Below are 16,427 nucleotides of genomic sequence, written 5' to 3'. Positions count from 1 at the left end.
TAGTCCCAGATCTAAAAACAACCGAGACATATGTAACTGGATGGAAAGTCATTTCCTACCGGTGATAATTCCTATCAAAGGCGCACCTTCCCCTTAAAACATCGTCATTATGAGAAAGACTGAGGCTGGCTGACGGGTCGGTCAGGCGGGTTCATCTCAAAATAAATGACCATGCTTAGCTAGATGTGCGACCAAGGCGACACAACAATTTAGAGGAGAAGAGTAGCAGCTAAACAACCGTCACCCTCCTCCCTTCCCCGCGAGCTATGTGTCAGAGGGAAACGGCTAGCAGTGATGCGGCAGGGCCGGCCACTCCAAGGTGGTAAGGGACAGCACATTTTCCCCGACTGGTCAGTGGTATACCTACAACCGGAGTTGTTACGGCGGTGAGCATTCGCACGGGAAATGACCGGCTCCACCAAGCGCGGCACGCCGGTGAGGGGCCGTTTTTTATCTCAGTTGAAAGGAGCATTGTACTGTTCATCTCCCTACAAAAGCACTGTACATAGTGTATTATACTTCTGAGTGGCCCAAGCTTGTCTAAATGACTGTCCCATATTTCGCTTAAGCACCGTACGTGATCTTGTCTACGCGAATCTTCCCATAGGCTGAATCTCGAAAAGGAGTTTCCACCGAATCTCCGCTTGAGGTGTTTGACCACCGCCAATTCAATTCGTTATTCTAAGAGTGATCTGAGTGTTTATTTTATCTGTTGGAAATATAATTTGAATATCAGGGTCATAAACTGACTCATATTTACTAGGAAAGATAGCACAATGCAAAAACAACTGTTCTGCCATCTAGAATAAAAGACGACCGCACAATGCACTAAAGGGTATCTGTTTTTTTTAAGCGCGCGCATGCTATATTTCCCCTCCAACACTATATACTTGAATACAATAATATATATTTTCTATGGGAAAGGCGGATACACAATAAAGCTGAGCTAGAGCAGCGCAGAATCGCGAACTTTTTCTTTAATTTGTTGCGTAGCAAATAACGCATCGGATTCGTCAAATCAAATGTGCAACACATGTAGTCGGATCGAACACCAGGCTACTTTCAGCATTGGTAGGTAATTAGCACCATCCTGATATATGGAAGATGTTACTACATGATTGGTAGGAACAGACAGTGTTCCGATACACATGCCTGACACTGCATGCCCATGCACTGCACATTCCACCAACACACAAGAATTGAACTGTGTACTATATATTCGGTTAACTATATTGGGTCTAGCACGCACCATGCATGTTTTGATGCCAAAACTAGCTTTGTGCCAATAATTTTTATTAATGTATAGTGATTCAAGCACGAGACCTAGCTATATATTACCAATATACAGACAAGGTGATATGATATGATTCCGTCCCGTCTTATTATACATTTATTCAAACAGGTGTCCGACGAGAACTATCTGTGCGATAGTTATTAAGATAGAGAAACAAACATTAATAAAGAAACAAAAGAAAAACCACATTACGGATGAATATGATCTATCATCCATCCATTTACAAGCATAGCGTAGTACTCACTTCGTTCCAAATTGTAGGTCATTCTAATTTTTTTGGAGAGTCAAACCATTTTATATTTGACCAAAATTATAGAGAGGATTATAAATATTTATAGCACCGAATGGGTATACTATAAAAATATATTTAATGAAGAATCTAATGGTACTTATTTGGTATCATAAATGTTAGTACTTGATTGATAAATTTGGTCAAATTTGATATGCTTTGACTTTCAAAAAGGTTGGAATGACTTACAATTTGGAATGGAGGGAGTACTAATTAGGTTATAACCATATTTCATATTATATAACTTCTTTTGAAGGATGTTTTTACCTCATTTATCATGTGCCCTAAAGTCATGTTGCCAGGCTATTTATATTCCATTGTCATTCTCTCCTCTATCTTTGTATTAATTATATTCCCAACCTCATCCTGCTTCTTCACATAAAATGAACCTTATATTTGAAAGACTTCGTCTCAGTTAACACGTTTAGTCCTTTTGGAAGATAGTACTACCCATGAAATGGGCTTAGTCTCAATTAAATGGCACAACTATGTATGGGTACTCAAAAGTCAAAAGAGATGAATAAGAGGCTACATGGTCCACAACGTCACCTCAGTCACTTCTCACTTGCGAGAATTCGCATCTTATTTTGTCCTGAGCTTTTCGCTTCCATTAGGGCATATCATCACGCTAGCCACTACCTTAAATACAGAACCCCATTGCTGCCACAGCGCAAGCAGTGAATCAACCACAGAACTAGCTAGCGTCCCAATGGCAGGCTTGTTCTTGGTGTGACCTAGCAAGCAAATTATAGACAACATCACTGTCTTGATTTTCAGCATCTGTTGTAAGATCGCTTGAGCGATCAGTTCATGGAAGGTTGCGGATGCTTTGATGACGGCAAGGACGGCAGCGAGACAAAGTACCGCGGAGTGCGACGCCGCCCGTCGGGCAAGTTCGCCGCGGAGATCCGCGACTCGTTGCGGCAGAGCGCGCGCATCTGGCTTGGCACGTTCGATACGGCCGAGGAAGCGGCGCGGGCGTATGACCGCGCGGCGTACCGCATGCGAGGGCACCTCGCCGTGCTCAACTTCCCCTCGGAGACGCAAAACTATGTGCGCGGATCGTCGTCTTCCCAGCATCCACAGCATGGAGGTGGTGCGAGCAGCCAGCAGGTAATCGAGCTGGAGTACCTGGATGATAAGGTACTGCAGGATCTTCTGATCAAGGACGGCAAGGAGAAAAGGCGTTCATAGAACTGCTACCTGCCGATTATCAGATAAACCGTGCATGCCTCATCATAACCTAATGTCCTCAATGATGGATGGGATCATCGATCCATCGAACTTCTTATACCCAGATCCTAGAATACCAGGTGTTAAATAAAGAACTCTGCCGATGTCATAAATCAGCAGGTCGGTGCTTACATATATGTATATGCATGTGTGAGCCTGGAGTAATATTTCGTGCTGCCAATTACAATGATATTATCTGGTCTAATTAATTAGTTATTATACCATCGTAATATATGTGTTCTTTGGAGGTGTTTGATACCAAAGGCTAAAGTTTAGCCCTATCACATCGGATGTTTGGATGCTAATTAGGAGGACTAAACATGAACTAATTATAAAACTAATTGCAGAGCCCCTAGGCTGATTCGCGACACGAACTTATTAAGCATAATTAATCCATCATTAGCAAATGGTTACTGTAGCACCACATTGTTAAATCATGGACTAATTAGGCTTAATAGATTCGTCTCACGAATTAGACTCCATCTGTGTAATTAATTTTATAATTAGACTATGTTTAATACTCCTAATTAGTATCTAAACATCCGATGTGACAGGACTAAACTTTAGGCCCCCTGAGCCAAACACCCCCTTTGTTTATTAGGTATATAATACCTATTTATTCTTTTTTACATGATATGATGCACGATTTATTTGCTCAACCGACTGGAAAACATTTACTCAAGTACTGTTTGTTAGTTGTCTGATAGCTGAGTACGGATATACCACAGTTACTCCATGTACTGATGTGGCACAAATATACTTTGCTGCTATAGTATCACTATATTCAAGCAGCAACCCTGGCTAATTCGGGACATGAATCTATTAAGCCTAATTAATCCATCATTAGCAAATGTTTACTGTAGCACCACATTGTTAAATCATTGACTAATTAGGCTTAATAGATTCGTCTCACGAATTAGACTCCATCTGTATAATTAATTTTATAATTAGACTATGTTTAATACTCCTAATTAGTATCTAAACATCTAATGTGACACGGCTAAACTTTAGCCCCCGAGCCAAACACCCCCTTTGTTTATTAGGTATATAATACCTATTTATTCTTTTTGACATGATATGATGCATGATTTATTTGCTCAACCGACTCGAAAACATTTACTCAAGTACTGTTTGTTAGTTGTCTGATAGCTGAGTACGGATATACCACAATTACTCCATGTACTGATGTGACACAAATATACTTTGCTGCTATAGTATCACTATATTCAACCAGCAAGCAGTTGATCAACTTATCTATTCATTTTCCCCTAAAAACTCAATCAATCTAGGTTTCAGATCTTTGCAGATTTCAACGCTAAGAAATCCAAATATTCCAATAATAGCAAGAGGGATCTAGTCCATTTCAAATAAAATTCTCCTGAATTGTCATTTATAAAAAAATTATTTTGCTATGAATATATATCAGAAAGTATATATTCTAATTAAACTGCAGAATGTAATATAAATTCTGCTTGCGAACTGAGCATAGCTCAGCTGGTAAGGTTTCTTGTGGTGTAACCTACCCACCAGAGTTCGAGTCCTCAACTCGACACTGGTGCTCGCATTTCCCTGGATTTATTCTAGGATTTAACCGGTGCTATTCTTTCAGTGGTAGGCGATGTGCCTGTCGACAGCGAGGCGCCAATGGCGATTTGCCGGCTCAGTCTTTCGGAGGTGCTCATAGAGGTAGCATTGCGTGCGTATGTTCGTAGGGGGCGAGTGTGCTTGCGTGTATGTGAGCGTCTTTATTAGTACTATGTGATTTGCAAAAAAAAAATGCAAATTCTGCTTCTAGGAAGGTTGGCACACCAACATATACATGCATATTTTAAAAATATTTGATCACATGTATATTGTAGACCAAGTGTGTATACTGAGTTTATTCCCTTGGTCTTGAGACAAAAAAAAACTTTTTCTCCACATAAAGCAACTAACAATTTGTTGGACAAATAGGGAAACTGTACAGATACAAACAGTAGACACCTAGGTGTATGTAAGTTTCCTCTAATATGATATAAGATACAATGTTGGTCAAAGAAAAAAATAACATTGTAGCTTGAGGGCACTCTCAAGTATCAAGCTACAACTTTGTCGATGTCAGTTCTTAGCCTCTTGGCCACCTCTAGTGGCTCTTGACCTAGACCAGATCTTGATATTCTTAAACAACTTGGATTTTGAACAACTGACTTATCTAAATTCCAAGCTAACAACTGTGTTTTTAGGGTTTTTAGTAGTGGTTATGCATTGCTATCATCACTAGTAGAGAACTGAATTTCGATGCGCCCCCTTTTGCCCCGTTTTAAAGTTGGCCCAGGACAAAAGGGGGTGCGCCATGGTAGGCAAAAATGGAGGGGAGATTTAGCCCCCGTTTAATCCCGGTTGCAACGGCTAGTTCCGGGGCGTCGATGGCATGACCTTGTTATCCCGGTTGGAGCCTCCAACCGGGATAAAAGGGTGGACCTTTTGTCCCGGTTGGTGTTACCAACCGGGATAAAAAGTTTACTCCCAGTTGGTAATTACAACCGGGATAAAAGGGTATTCCTTTTTATCTTGGTTGGAGTTTTTAACCGGAATAAAAACTCATCCCCATTATATACTAAGACAGAGGCCTTTCTTCCTCCTCCAGCCCAAGCCAGTCCATCATATAGACAGAGAGCTGAGCTTCACCACTCTCCGATGGTGCCGAAGCAAGGGAGGTGCTGCCCGAATTTTTTTCCCTCATTTTCATGGGAATTTCACTCAGCCAACACAAGTGTTGTGAAGGTTTTCTACTTCATCCTCTTGTTACGCTTTGATTTATGCTTTGGAGATGGAAAGTTTATTTGCTAGAATGTGATGAAGTAGAAAATGGAGGGGTATTTTGAGCTAGAATGTGAGGGAGATTGATGTGTCATATATAGTATGCATTCTTGCAGTGGGTTAAGAATGATGCTACCTTGTCTAGACGGTTTATCTTATCAAATTCAATATGGTTTTTCAAATCCATACTTGTTGAACTTGCACACCGTGTTCATCTCTGCGAGGATGTTCTCCGCCGAGCAGCAACGAATGTCAAGAAGGAGGTTCGATTCTACGAGAAAGAGTGGATACGGACATTGTGACCGTGTCCCCTTTTCTGTAGAATTGAACCTCTTTCATGACGAAGTGCGGTACCACCCAGTTGAGAACATGCTCGCCAGATGATCACGGTCTTCAAGTTCAACAAGTTTTGCAGGCATACCATGTTCATCTCGGTAAGCATGTTCTCCGTGGAGCAGCAACGAACGTGAAGGAGGAGCTTCGATTTTATGAGAAAGAGCAGCAACAGACATCGTGGAAGACTCTGTCCCCTTTCTCGTAAAATCAAAGCTCTTCCATGACGAATTACGATGCTGCCCAGTTGAGAACATGATCACCGAGATGATCACGGTCTTCAAGTTCAACAAGTTCTGCAGTGCGAAGGTAAGAATTTTTGTACATAGATGGCTTCTGCTACTGGAGGAAGTGGCGATGGTGGGGGCGATCGTCGTTCCTCTTTCGGCAAGGGGAAAATCATAGTTGGCCCTCAGCATAAGCCGAAGAAAATGAGCTTGTTGGAAAAAGAAATGCTTCATTATTTGTAGAAACGTCATGAAGAAGCTGTTGCCGCGGGTCAGGAACCTCCTTTTGGTGGTCGTTATGCTCCACCCTCAGTCTCGGGTGTTTCATGTACACTTAGTACTACCATTTCAGGCGGCACAAATAAACCACAGGATGAGGCTGGGTCAGCGGAACCTTAGTCTTCACCGCCCAAGGATGCTTAAAGTCCTCCTAGATAATAACCAGTGGATGGCTTGTTGTATTGTATCATGTTGTTTGGATCTTTAATTTAAATATGTGTATTTGTATCTATATCTAAACTTTCAGCATTATTTGCACTACAACGTTTGACATACTTTCAATCGTGAATCCATTTTCAAGTGTAATCAATTGTCACGCGTAATCCATTTTCAAGTGTAATCAAATTTCATGCGTAATCTATTTTGAAGTGTAATCAATTTTCACGCATAATCCATTGTCAAGTGTAATCCATTTTCATGCGTAATACGATGCAGATGGACTGGCAATTGATGTATAATGCAGACAGGAAGAGCAAGGTGTTTATTGATGGCTTGCATTATTTTCTCGAAGTGGCCAAAGCGAACAAGCCAGAGAATGGGTTCATATGTTGTCCATGCTTCCAATGCAATAATAAGAAGGACTATTCAAAGGATTCCTGGGAGACTATTCACAGCCACTTGTTTAGATATGATTTCATGCCTAACTATTTGGTTTGGACCAAGCATGGTGAATGAGGGGTTGTAATGGAAGATGGCGAGGAGGAGGAGGAAGATGACAGCATTCCAGACTGGGTTACAGGCCAAGCTTTTGCAGATACTACAATGGGCGAGGCTGATGAAGATGAGTTTGCAGAAAATGGCCCTACTGATGACCTTGGTTAGGTGCTACGAGATGCACACAGAGATTGCGAAACTGAGAAGGAAGCAGCAAAGTTGCAGCGCATGATAGATGATCACCAAAAATTGTTGTACCCAGATTGTCAGCAGGGCCATAAAAAACTAGGTACGACACTAGAATTTGTGTAATGAAAGGCAAAAAATGGTGTGTCCGATAAGGCATTTCATGGGATGTTGAACATTGTCAAAAAGATTCTTCCCGAGAATAATGAATTACTGTCCACAATATATGAAGCTAAATAGATTATTTGTCTTCTCGGATTGGATGTTCAGAAGATACACGCATGCCCTAATGACTGTATCCTCTATCGTGGTGATGAATACGAGAAAATGTATGCTTGTCCCGTTTGCGAAGCGCTACTGTATAAGATCAGGCGAGATGATCCTGGTGATGTCGAGGGGCAGTCTCCCAAGAAGAGAGTTCCCGTGAAGGTGATGTGGTATTTCCCTATAATACCATGCTTGAAGCGCTTGTTCAGGAACAAGGCGAATGCTAAGTTGATGTGATGGCACAAAGAAGAATGTATGGAAGATGAGATTCTAAGACACCCCGCAGATGGAGCCCAGTGGAGATCAATTGATAGAGCATTTCCGGACTTTGAAAGTGAAGCAAAGAACATAAGGTTTGGTTTAAGTACTGACGGATTCAATCCATTTGGTGAGTTGAGTAGTGGCCATAGTACTTGGCATGTGACCCTATGTATGTTCAACCTTCCTCCTTCGTTGTGCATGAAGCGGAAGTTCATTATGATGCCGGTGCTTATCCAAGGCCCAAAACAACCCAGTAACGACATTGACGTGTACCTAAGACTGTTGGTTGATGACCTTTTACAGCTCTGGAAGGAAGAAGGTGTACGTGTGTGGGATGAGGATAAATAAGAGATCTTTAATCTGCGAGCATTGTTGTTCGTAACCATCAATGATTGGCCTGCACTGAGTAACCTTTTGGGATAGACAAATAAGGGATATCGGGCCTGCACCCACTGTTTAGATGACACAGACAACATGTATTTGAAGCACTGTAAGGAGGTCATCTATATGGGTCATCATCGATTTCTCCCTGCTCACCACCAGCTGAGAAAGAGAGGGATGCATTTCAAAGGGGCGCCAGACCATCGTAAAAAATCTGCACACCATAATGGAAAGCGTGTCTTCGAGATGATAAAGGATGTAAATGTAGTCTTTGGAAAGGGTCATGGTAGCCAACCTGTTCCGAACGACGATAACGGATGTGCACCCATGTGGAAGAAAAAGTCAATATTTTGGGAGCTACCTTATTGGGAAATCCTAGAGGTTCGCAATGTAATAGATGTGATGCACCTGATGAAGAATCTTTGCGTCAACGTGCTAGGCTTCATGGGTATTTATAGGACCTCGAAAGATACATTGGAAGCATGACAGGACCTAAAAGCCATGGGGCAACGAGATGACCTACATCCGAAAAAGAGAGATAATGGACAGCACTACTTACGTCCTGCCAGTTACACTCTCAGCAAGGAAGAGAAGGATACCATGTTTGAATGCTTGAATAGTATGAAGGTCCCGTCTGGGTACTCTTCAAATATAAAGAGAATAATAAATATGAAACAAAAGAAGTTTACAAATTTCAAGATCCATGATTGCCACATGTTGATGACCCAGTTGCTTCCGGTTGCACTGAGGGGTGTTCTACCAGAAAATGTTCGGTTGCCACTCGTAAAGCTATGCACGTTTCTCAATGCGATTTCACAGAAGGCAATCAATCCATCCAAGCTATCAAAGCTACAGAACGATGTGGTACAATGTCTTGTCAGTTTTGAGTTGTTATATCCACCATCCTTCTTCAATATTACGACGCACTTACTGGTTCACCTAGTAAAAGAGATTGGTATTCTCGAACTTGTATACCTGCACAATATGTGGCCTTTCGAGAGGTTCATGACAGTCCTAAAAAACTATGTTCTTAATCGTGCCCGTCCAGAAGGAAGCATCGTCAAGGGATATGGAACAGAGGAGGTGATCGAGTTTTATGTTGATTTTATTGATTCAATTGACTCGATTGGGGTTCCAACTTCATGCCACGAGGGGAGGCTCCGGGGAATGGGCACCCTTGGAAGGAAATCAAGTTTGAGCAATGATATTGATTTGTTCGACAAGGCACACTACACTGTTCTACAACAGTCATCCTTTGTGTCTCCGTATATCGAGCAGCACAGGCAGATGGTAGTTTCCAAAAACCCGATCAAATCCGATGCTTGGCTTACACATCATCATATGGAAACTTTTCCCTCCTGGTTGCGCTAACAACTTATGGGTAACTCTGAGATTCACCCACAGCTCGCTTGGTTAACCAGGGGACCTGCTAGCACAATCGTGAAATTCCAAGGCTATGAGATAAATGGTTATACATTTTACACGAGAGCCCAGGACCAGAAAAGCACGAACCAGAATAGTGGTGTCCGCATAGATGCCATAGATAGAAATAATAGCAAGGAGTCATATTATGGTTTCATACAAGAGATATGGTGTGGCGGATCCCCTTCAAATTTGCTTAGTTAACCATGATTTAGCCGCATGATACGCGACGCTCATGCCTAACCGAGTAAACCCGAAGTGCCGTCGGATTTCATCCGATTTAACCACTGAACAGGACCGAATAGCAAACCCACACGAAGGTGAGCGGTTCCAGAGAATACACCATGTCCACCGAGTTAACAAATTAACCATTTAGTTTGACCGTAAAAACAACATCAGAGTTTTACAAGGTTCAGTGGAAAACAACAACAAAAACGTAAAACGACTAGCGGAAGCTACTTCGTCGGGGTCGGACATCCCGGTGAGGCCAACCGGGACGTCAAAGATCCCTCTCCTCGCCGTCCGAGGAAGGATCCCACTCAACCGTCCAACCCGGAGGGAGTTGGGGTGGCCAAGTGCCAGCAGAAGGAAGATCGAAGGCAGCAACTTCACCTGAAAAGAAAGAGCCACAACAAGGCTGAGCTACTAAGCTCAACAAGACTTAACCGACAGGGAGCACTCTAAACTACCTCTTCTAGACATGCAAGGCATTTTGACTGAGGGGTTTGTTTGCCAAAAGCGCTAGATGTATCCTTACTTTCAAGTTTTAGCTTCGGTTCTAAGTTCATTATCCGGTCTAAGTTTGCAACCTATTCTAAGCAATCATAGAACCAACCAAAAGATATATACAACATCAGCAAAACCATGTCATCATCAGATTCCTTACTTACTCAGGATGACATAGCGATCAAGCAGTCTCAAACTGTGAGAGGCAGACGAATCGATTCGAGTTTCTTAACCATGCATGGCGAACCTAATCTCACGACATCCACGCACCACAAGGGCCACTTCCTGTGTCGGCCGTCCCCATCAATTCCCAGGCGCGTGTCAGGTCTAAACTTCCCTTGGCATGCAATGCTCCACAGTCCCGGTCTCTACCGTACTGTGACCGCACTTGCACCCACATGATGCACCATGGGAACCTCGTTCCAGGGACAGCAGGGGTATAAGCCACGCCCTAGTTCAATCAGGTACTAGGCTTCCCCATCCCATACTAGGTATGAGATTAGTACTTTCAAACACTTGATCACGAACACCACCACTGTCGGGCCTTAGCAAGTTTTATAGACAGACGGGGCGATCATCCGACCACCAAACAGTTACCTCAAACCCTGCCCCATCCATCGTCCTTATAGTTGTGACAGAAGGGTAAACATCCAACTCCTACAACTCGCGAGTGACAGGGAATCACTCGGCTTTTACCGTTTCCTATTTAAGCAAGCATCTACTCGGTCCAACAGCTAGTGTTCAGATCAGGGGAGCTAAGTTATGCATCTAGGGTTCCAAACAACTCCTATACGTAAATGCACAAGCATGTTAAAGAAGGCATGCGCAAGTCTGGTAAAACATAGGGGGATTCGTGCAACCGGGGCTTGCCTTCGAGCAAAGAGGAAGGGAACTGCTCGACTTCTGGGGCAGCTTCGGCTTCTGGGGGCAGGAGCTCAGCTACACCGTCGTCTTCTGGCGCCGGGTGCAGCTCGTAGTAGCCGTCGGCGAGACGCAGCTCTACACGAATGCAATGCATTGGTTAGCATAGACGGTTATTTCAAAAGCAACACTTGCAAGTCTGAGCCTAGAAACTTGCGACAAGTTACAGGAGGGTGGGGAGGTTCAATGGAGTTGATGGAGATCAAGAGGTAAGGGTCGGAGGGAAGGAACTTATGATCTGACCCTTAGTCTAGAGGGTTTGATGTGCTAGGGGTCCTCAGACTCAATGCTGAAAGGTCCTCAAGTTTTACACATACACCCTCGGTTCAAACAAAAATATACAGCCGAGCCCTCGGGTGAGGCGAAGAAGGGTCGGCGGAACAGACAGGGTCGGGCGAGATGGAACCGGGGTCGGGCGGATAAGAGGGGTCGGGCGAAGCGAACAAGGGTCGGCAGCCTACCGTCGTCTTATAGAGGAGGCTTGGGCGGAAGAACTAAGGGCTTGTGACGGCGGTGAGAATGTCCGGTGGCGGCGGTGCTTCTTGTGGATCACAAGCAAGCTCTTGGGCAGCACTGAAAGCAGTGGCTGGTGGATCGGGGAAAGTAGTTGTGCTTGAACAGAGAGGAGAGTTCCTCAGACTTAGGTGGTGGCGCTGTGAGCTCGAACAGGGAGTAAGAGAGATGGCAGCTAGGGCAAGGGGAACTCCGGCGGGACTTCTGCATTCCCTTTTATAGCGGCGCGGGAGTGAGAAGGGGGAGCGGCGCGAAGGCCGGGGAAGAAGCGATGGAGTGCTCTGCCCGGGCGGCGATTGAGCGACGAGGGTGGTGATGCAGGACTTCGGGGATGACGCCGGCGGTCATTGGGCACTGACGTCAGGGCGGCGCAGGCGCGGGTTTGCTGGTGGTTAAGATTTGGCGGAGGCGGGCGTCGTCTTGCGGTGGATCTGATGGAAGTGACCGGGAAAACGGTGCTAGGATCGAGGGCGCACAGGTGAGAAGACAGGCGACTGCGGGCGCGCGGGCGAGCGCGGAGCAACAGATTGTCGGGGCGGCTTCTGACCAAGCGGGAAAAGGAGCTGTCGCTGCCGCAGTCTGGGTTGGCGGAGAAGGAATCGTCGTGTAGCGAAGACCGGGGCGGCGCGACTGTGATGGAAAATACGGGCGGCATCGGGCTCTGCGGCCGGGATCTGGCGATGTGATGATGGGTGCGGGCATCGAGGTGCTGCAGAAAGGGTAGCAGGGGAGCTTCCGTCGTGATTGGGGAAGGGGGCGCGAGAATCCATCCGGTCACGGGCCGAAGACGGGGCGGAGCGGCGGGCGTCGGAGGAGTTGAGCCACGCGGCGGGGGAAAACTGAAGTGGGCATGCAACTCGAGTGCGCCTGTCGTGAGAGATCTGGGGGAAAAGATCTCGTGGGCCCACCGATCAGTCTCGGTGGTCCACTGCTCGAACTGGAGGGCGATGCTGCGGGATGGCTTAGGAAGATCCGACGGTGGGTTGGGGGTCGGCGGGGTCGGAACTGAGGAGACCACGGCGAGGGGTTGGATCGCAGGGGTCGGAAGATCTGGAGGTTGAAAACTTAGGCTTGGAAAAACTAAGACAGATGATCAGGGGCTCGGATTAAGATTGACGCAAAGGATTTTTGTCCGAGGCTGTTACAGCCTACCCCCCTTAAAAAGAATCTCGCCCCGAGATTCGGATGTAGAAGTAACCGGTGGGGGTGTGTAGCCTTTACCTCCTTGGCTGGAAAGAAAACCGGGGAAGTGCTTGTTCAAGTACTCTTCTGTTTCCCACGTTGCTTCATCCTCCGTGTGGTTCCTCCAGAGGATCTTGTACATTTTGACCATTTGGCGCCGGGTATGCCTTTCTTTCTGGTCCAGGACCGTGGCCGGATACTCTGCATAGGTCAGGTCAGGCTCGATTTGAAGCTGTCCTTGTTCTAAGATCTCAGTTGGGACTTGGACACATTTCTTCAGTTGAGACACATGGAAAACGTCATGTATGGTTGATAGCTGTTCTGGGAGTTGGATCCGATAAGCCACGGGTCCACAAATTTCCACAACTTCATACGGGCCAATGTAACGGGGAGCCAATTTCCCTTTTACTCCGAACCGTTGCACTCCTTTGGTTGGGGAAACTCAAAGATACACATGATCACCAATATCAAACTGTAGGGGCCTTCTTCGCCTGTCGGAGTAACTCTTATGTCGAGATTGGGCAGCCTTGAGATTTGCTTGAATTACCTTCGGTTGTTCTTCGGCTTCTACCACTAAGTCAGGGCCATAAACTTGTCTCTCTCCCGCTTGGGACCAGTTTAATAGGGTCCGGCATCTCCGTCTGTACAATGCTTCAAAGGGTGCCATCTTCAAACTAGCTTGGTAGCTATTGTTGTAGGAGAACTCCGCTAATGACAGACACTTATCCCAATTCTTGTCATAGTGGATGACACAAGCTCTTAACATATCTTCCAGGATCTGATTTACCCTTTCTGTTTGACCGTCGGTTTGAGGATGATAGGTTGAGCTACGGATGATTTTGGTGCCCATGGATGCTTGTAGCTATTCCCATGATGGTCTTAGGCACACCATGTAGGGAAACTATGCGATCAAGGTACAGCTTTGCATACTGCTTGACTGTGTGGGTGGTGTGGATAGGAAGGAAGTGGGCGTCTTGGTCAGACGGTCCACTATAACCCAAATGGAATCATGCCGCTGTGATGAAAGAGGCAGTCCAACAATGAAATCCATGCTGACATCTTCCCATTTCCAAGAGGGAATAGGTAGGGGTTGTAAAGTACCTGCTACCTTTAGATGACTGGCCTTGACGCGTTGGCAAGTGTCGCACTCTGAAACGTACCGGGCAATTTCCTGTTTCATTCCGCTCCACCAGAAAGTTTGACGTAGATCATGGTACATCTTATTGCTGCCTGGGTGGATTGAGAATTTGGAGAGGTGAGCTTCATCTAGGATCTGCTTCCTCAAGTTGGGGTCGGCCGGTACAACCAGTCGGTTTCCAGTTTCGTCCTGCCGAAACTGCTTATATCCTTCATCTTTCTAGGAGATCTTCCTGGTGATCCATTGTACTTCCTCATCCTTTACTTGTGCTGACCTTATTTGGTCTTCTAAAACAGAGTCAAGGGTGATGTGGCTGAGAGTTCCATGGGAAACAATTTCCAATCTGAGTTTTCCCATCTCATGACACAAGGTTTCAGTGAAGGTTGTTGCCAACAAGCAGTTGCAATAGGGCTTGCGGCTAAGAGCGTCGGCCACCACATTGGCCTTGCCAGGGTGATAGTGTACTTCTAACTCATAGTCCTTTATCAAGTCTAACCATCTTCTTTGGCGCATGTTGAGGTCGGCTTGGGTGAAGATATACTTGAGGCTCTTGTGGTCGGTGTAGATGTTGCAGCGGGTGCCCATCAGATAATGTCTCCATATCTTTAAGGCGTGAATCACTGCGGCCAACTCAAGGTCATGGGTCGGGTAGTTCAGCTCATGAGGTCGTAACGCTCGTGAGGCATAGGCAATGACTTGGTTGTCTTGCATAAGAACACACCCAAGTCTAGTGCCAGAGGCATCACAATACACGTCAAACGACCTAGAGGGGTCGGGTTGAGCCAAAACTGGGGCTGTGGTTAGCAAATGCTTCAGGGTCTTGAAGGCTTCTTCACACTTGTCGTTCCACACAAATCTGACCTCTTTCTTCAACAACTCTGTCATCGGCTTAGCTAACTTGGAGAAATCCGGTATGAAACGCTGATAGTAGCCTGCCAGTCCAAGGAAACTTTGGATCTAGTGCACTGAGGCAGGAGGCTTCCAGTCTATGACTTCCTGTACCTTGCTGGGGTCGACGGCTATGCCATTCTTAGAGACAGTATGTCCTAAGAACTGGACACTATTCAACCAGAACTCACACTTGGAGAATTTGGCATAGAGCCGATGGTCTCTCAGCCATTGGAGAACTATGCGAAGATGGGTGGCATGTTCTTCTTCGCTCTTTGAGTATACCAAGATATCATCAATGAACACCACTACAGACTTGTCCAACTCGGGTATGAATACCGAGTTTATGAGGTACATGAAGTATGCGGGTGCATTGGTAAGTCCAAAAGACATGACCAGGTACTCGTAGAGTCCATATCTTGTGGAGAAGGCAGTCTTAGGGATGTCACAGGGTCGGATCTTGATTTGGTGATAACCTGAACGAAGATCGATTTTGGAGAACACTCTAGCTCCAGCTAACTAATCAAACAAGACATCAATGCGGGGGAGTGGGTACTTGTTTTTGATGGTCACCGCATTGAGAGGTCGGTAGTCTACACACATGCGTAGACTGCCATCCTTCTTCTTCGCAAACAGGGCCGGGCAACCCCAGGGTGATGCACTGGGTCGGATGAAACCTTTTTCTAACAGATCATGCAACTGAGTCTTCAACTCGGCCAACTCAGCTGGTGGCATCCGATAGGGTCTTTTGGAGATGGGGGCGGTGCCGGGGATCAACTCTATGGTAAACTCCACGTCTCGATCAGGTGGCATGCCGGGCAAATCCTCTGGGAACACATCAGGGTACTCAGAGACAACAGGGAGGCTTTCTAGTCAGGCTTGCGATAGAGGGTACGCACAGGGAAGTGCGGACTTAGGAGGGTTCAAGAACAGGGTAGAACTGCCATAAAAGGGCGAGTTGATGTGGAGGGTTCGGGCGGCTGGGTCTAGAACCACTTGGTGCCGGGTCATCCAATCCATTCCAAGAATGATATCTATTCCGTCCAGGTCAAGGATGATAAGATTCTCCTCAAAAAGGTTTTGGCCTAGCTGAATAGGCACATTGACACTCATCCTTTCAGATGTGATCACTCCACCCGGGGTGGATATTCTAAAAGACCCTCTGGTTTGGCATTCTTGTAACCCACACTTGTCACGGGTCTTTCTCCCGATAAAACTATGTGAAGCTCCCGAGTCAAACAAAACCAAAGCTGAAAAGCTGTGAATCAGAAAGGTACCCGTCATTATCGCCGCACCTTCAGGAAGCTCTGCTGCGTGGGTGAAGTTCAGTCGACCTTGGCGAACTTGCACCTTGGGCCTCTTCCCCTTGTTGAGCGCTGCACTGTTCTGCCCTGGGCACGGGCTCTGATTTCTAGGGCAGTCCTTGGCGAAATG

At 45.7% G+C, this 16,427-nt stretch overlaps 1 protein-coding gene across 1 annotated transcript; it reads left to right on the top strand.

Annotated features, from left to right (window-relative positions):
* The first annotated feature begins 2,356 nt into the window (after window positions 1–2,356).
* Window positions 2,357–3,007, top strand: LOC111257832 (ethylene-responsive transcription factor ERF098-like). The gene has a single exon (XM_022827970.1). It carries the CDS (start codon window positions 2,394–2,396, stop codon window positions 2,775–2,777), a length of 384 nt encoding a protein of 127 aa, XP_022683705.1. The 5' UTR covers window positions 2,357–2,393; the 3' UTR covers window positions 2,778–3,007.
* The last annotated feature ends 13,420 nt before the right edge of the window (window positions 3,008–16,427 follow it).

The sequence above is a fragment of the Setaria italica genome, chromosome VII (assembly GCF_000263155.2).
Source record: "Setaria italica strain Yugu1 chromosome VII, Setaria_italica_v2.0, whole genome shotgun sequence".
NCBI lineage: Eukaryota > Viridiplantae > Streptophyta > Magnoliopsida > Poales > Poaceae > Setaria > Setaria italica.
Note: the sequence above shows the minus strand (reverse complement) of the source record. Positions and strands in the feature narration are given on the sequence as shown.

What these genes read in the sequence shown, in the direction of transcription:
- LOC111257832 (XM_022827970.1), top strand. Translation starts at nt 2,394, where the DNA reads ATGGAAGGTTGCGGATGCTTTGATGACGGCAAGGACGGCAGCGAGACA.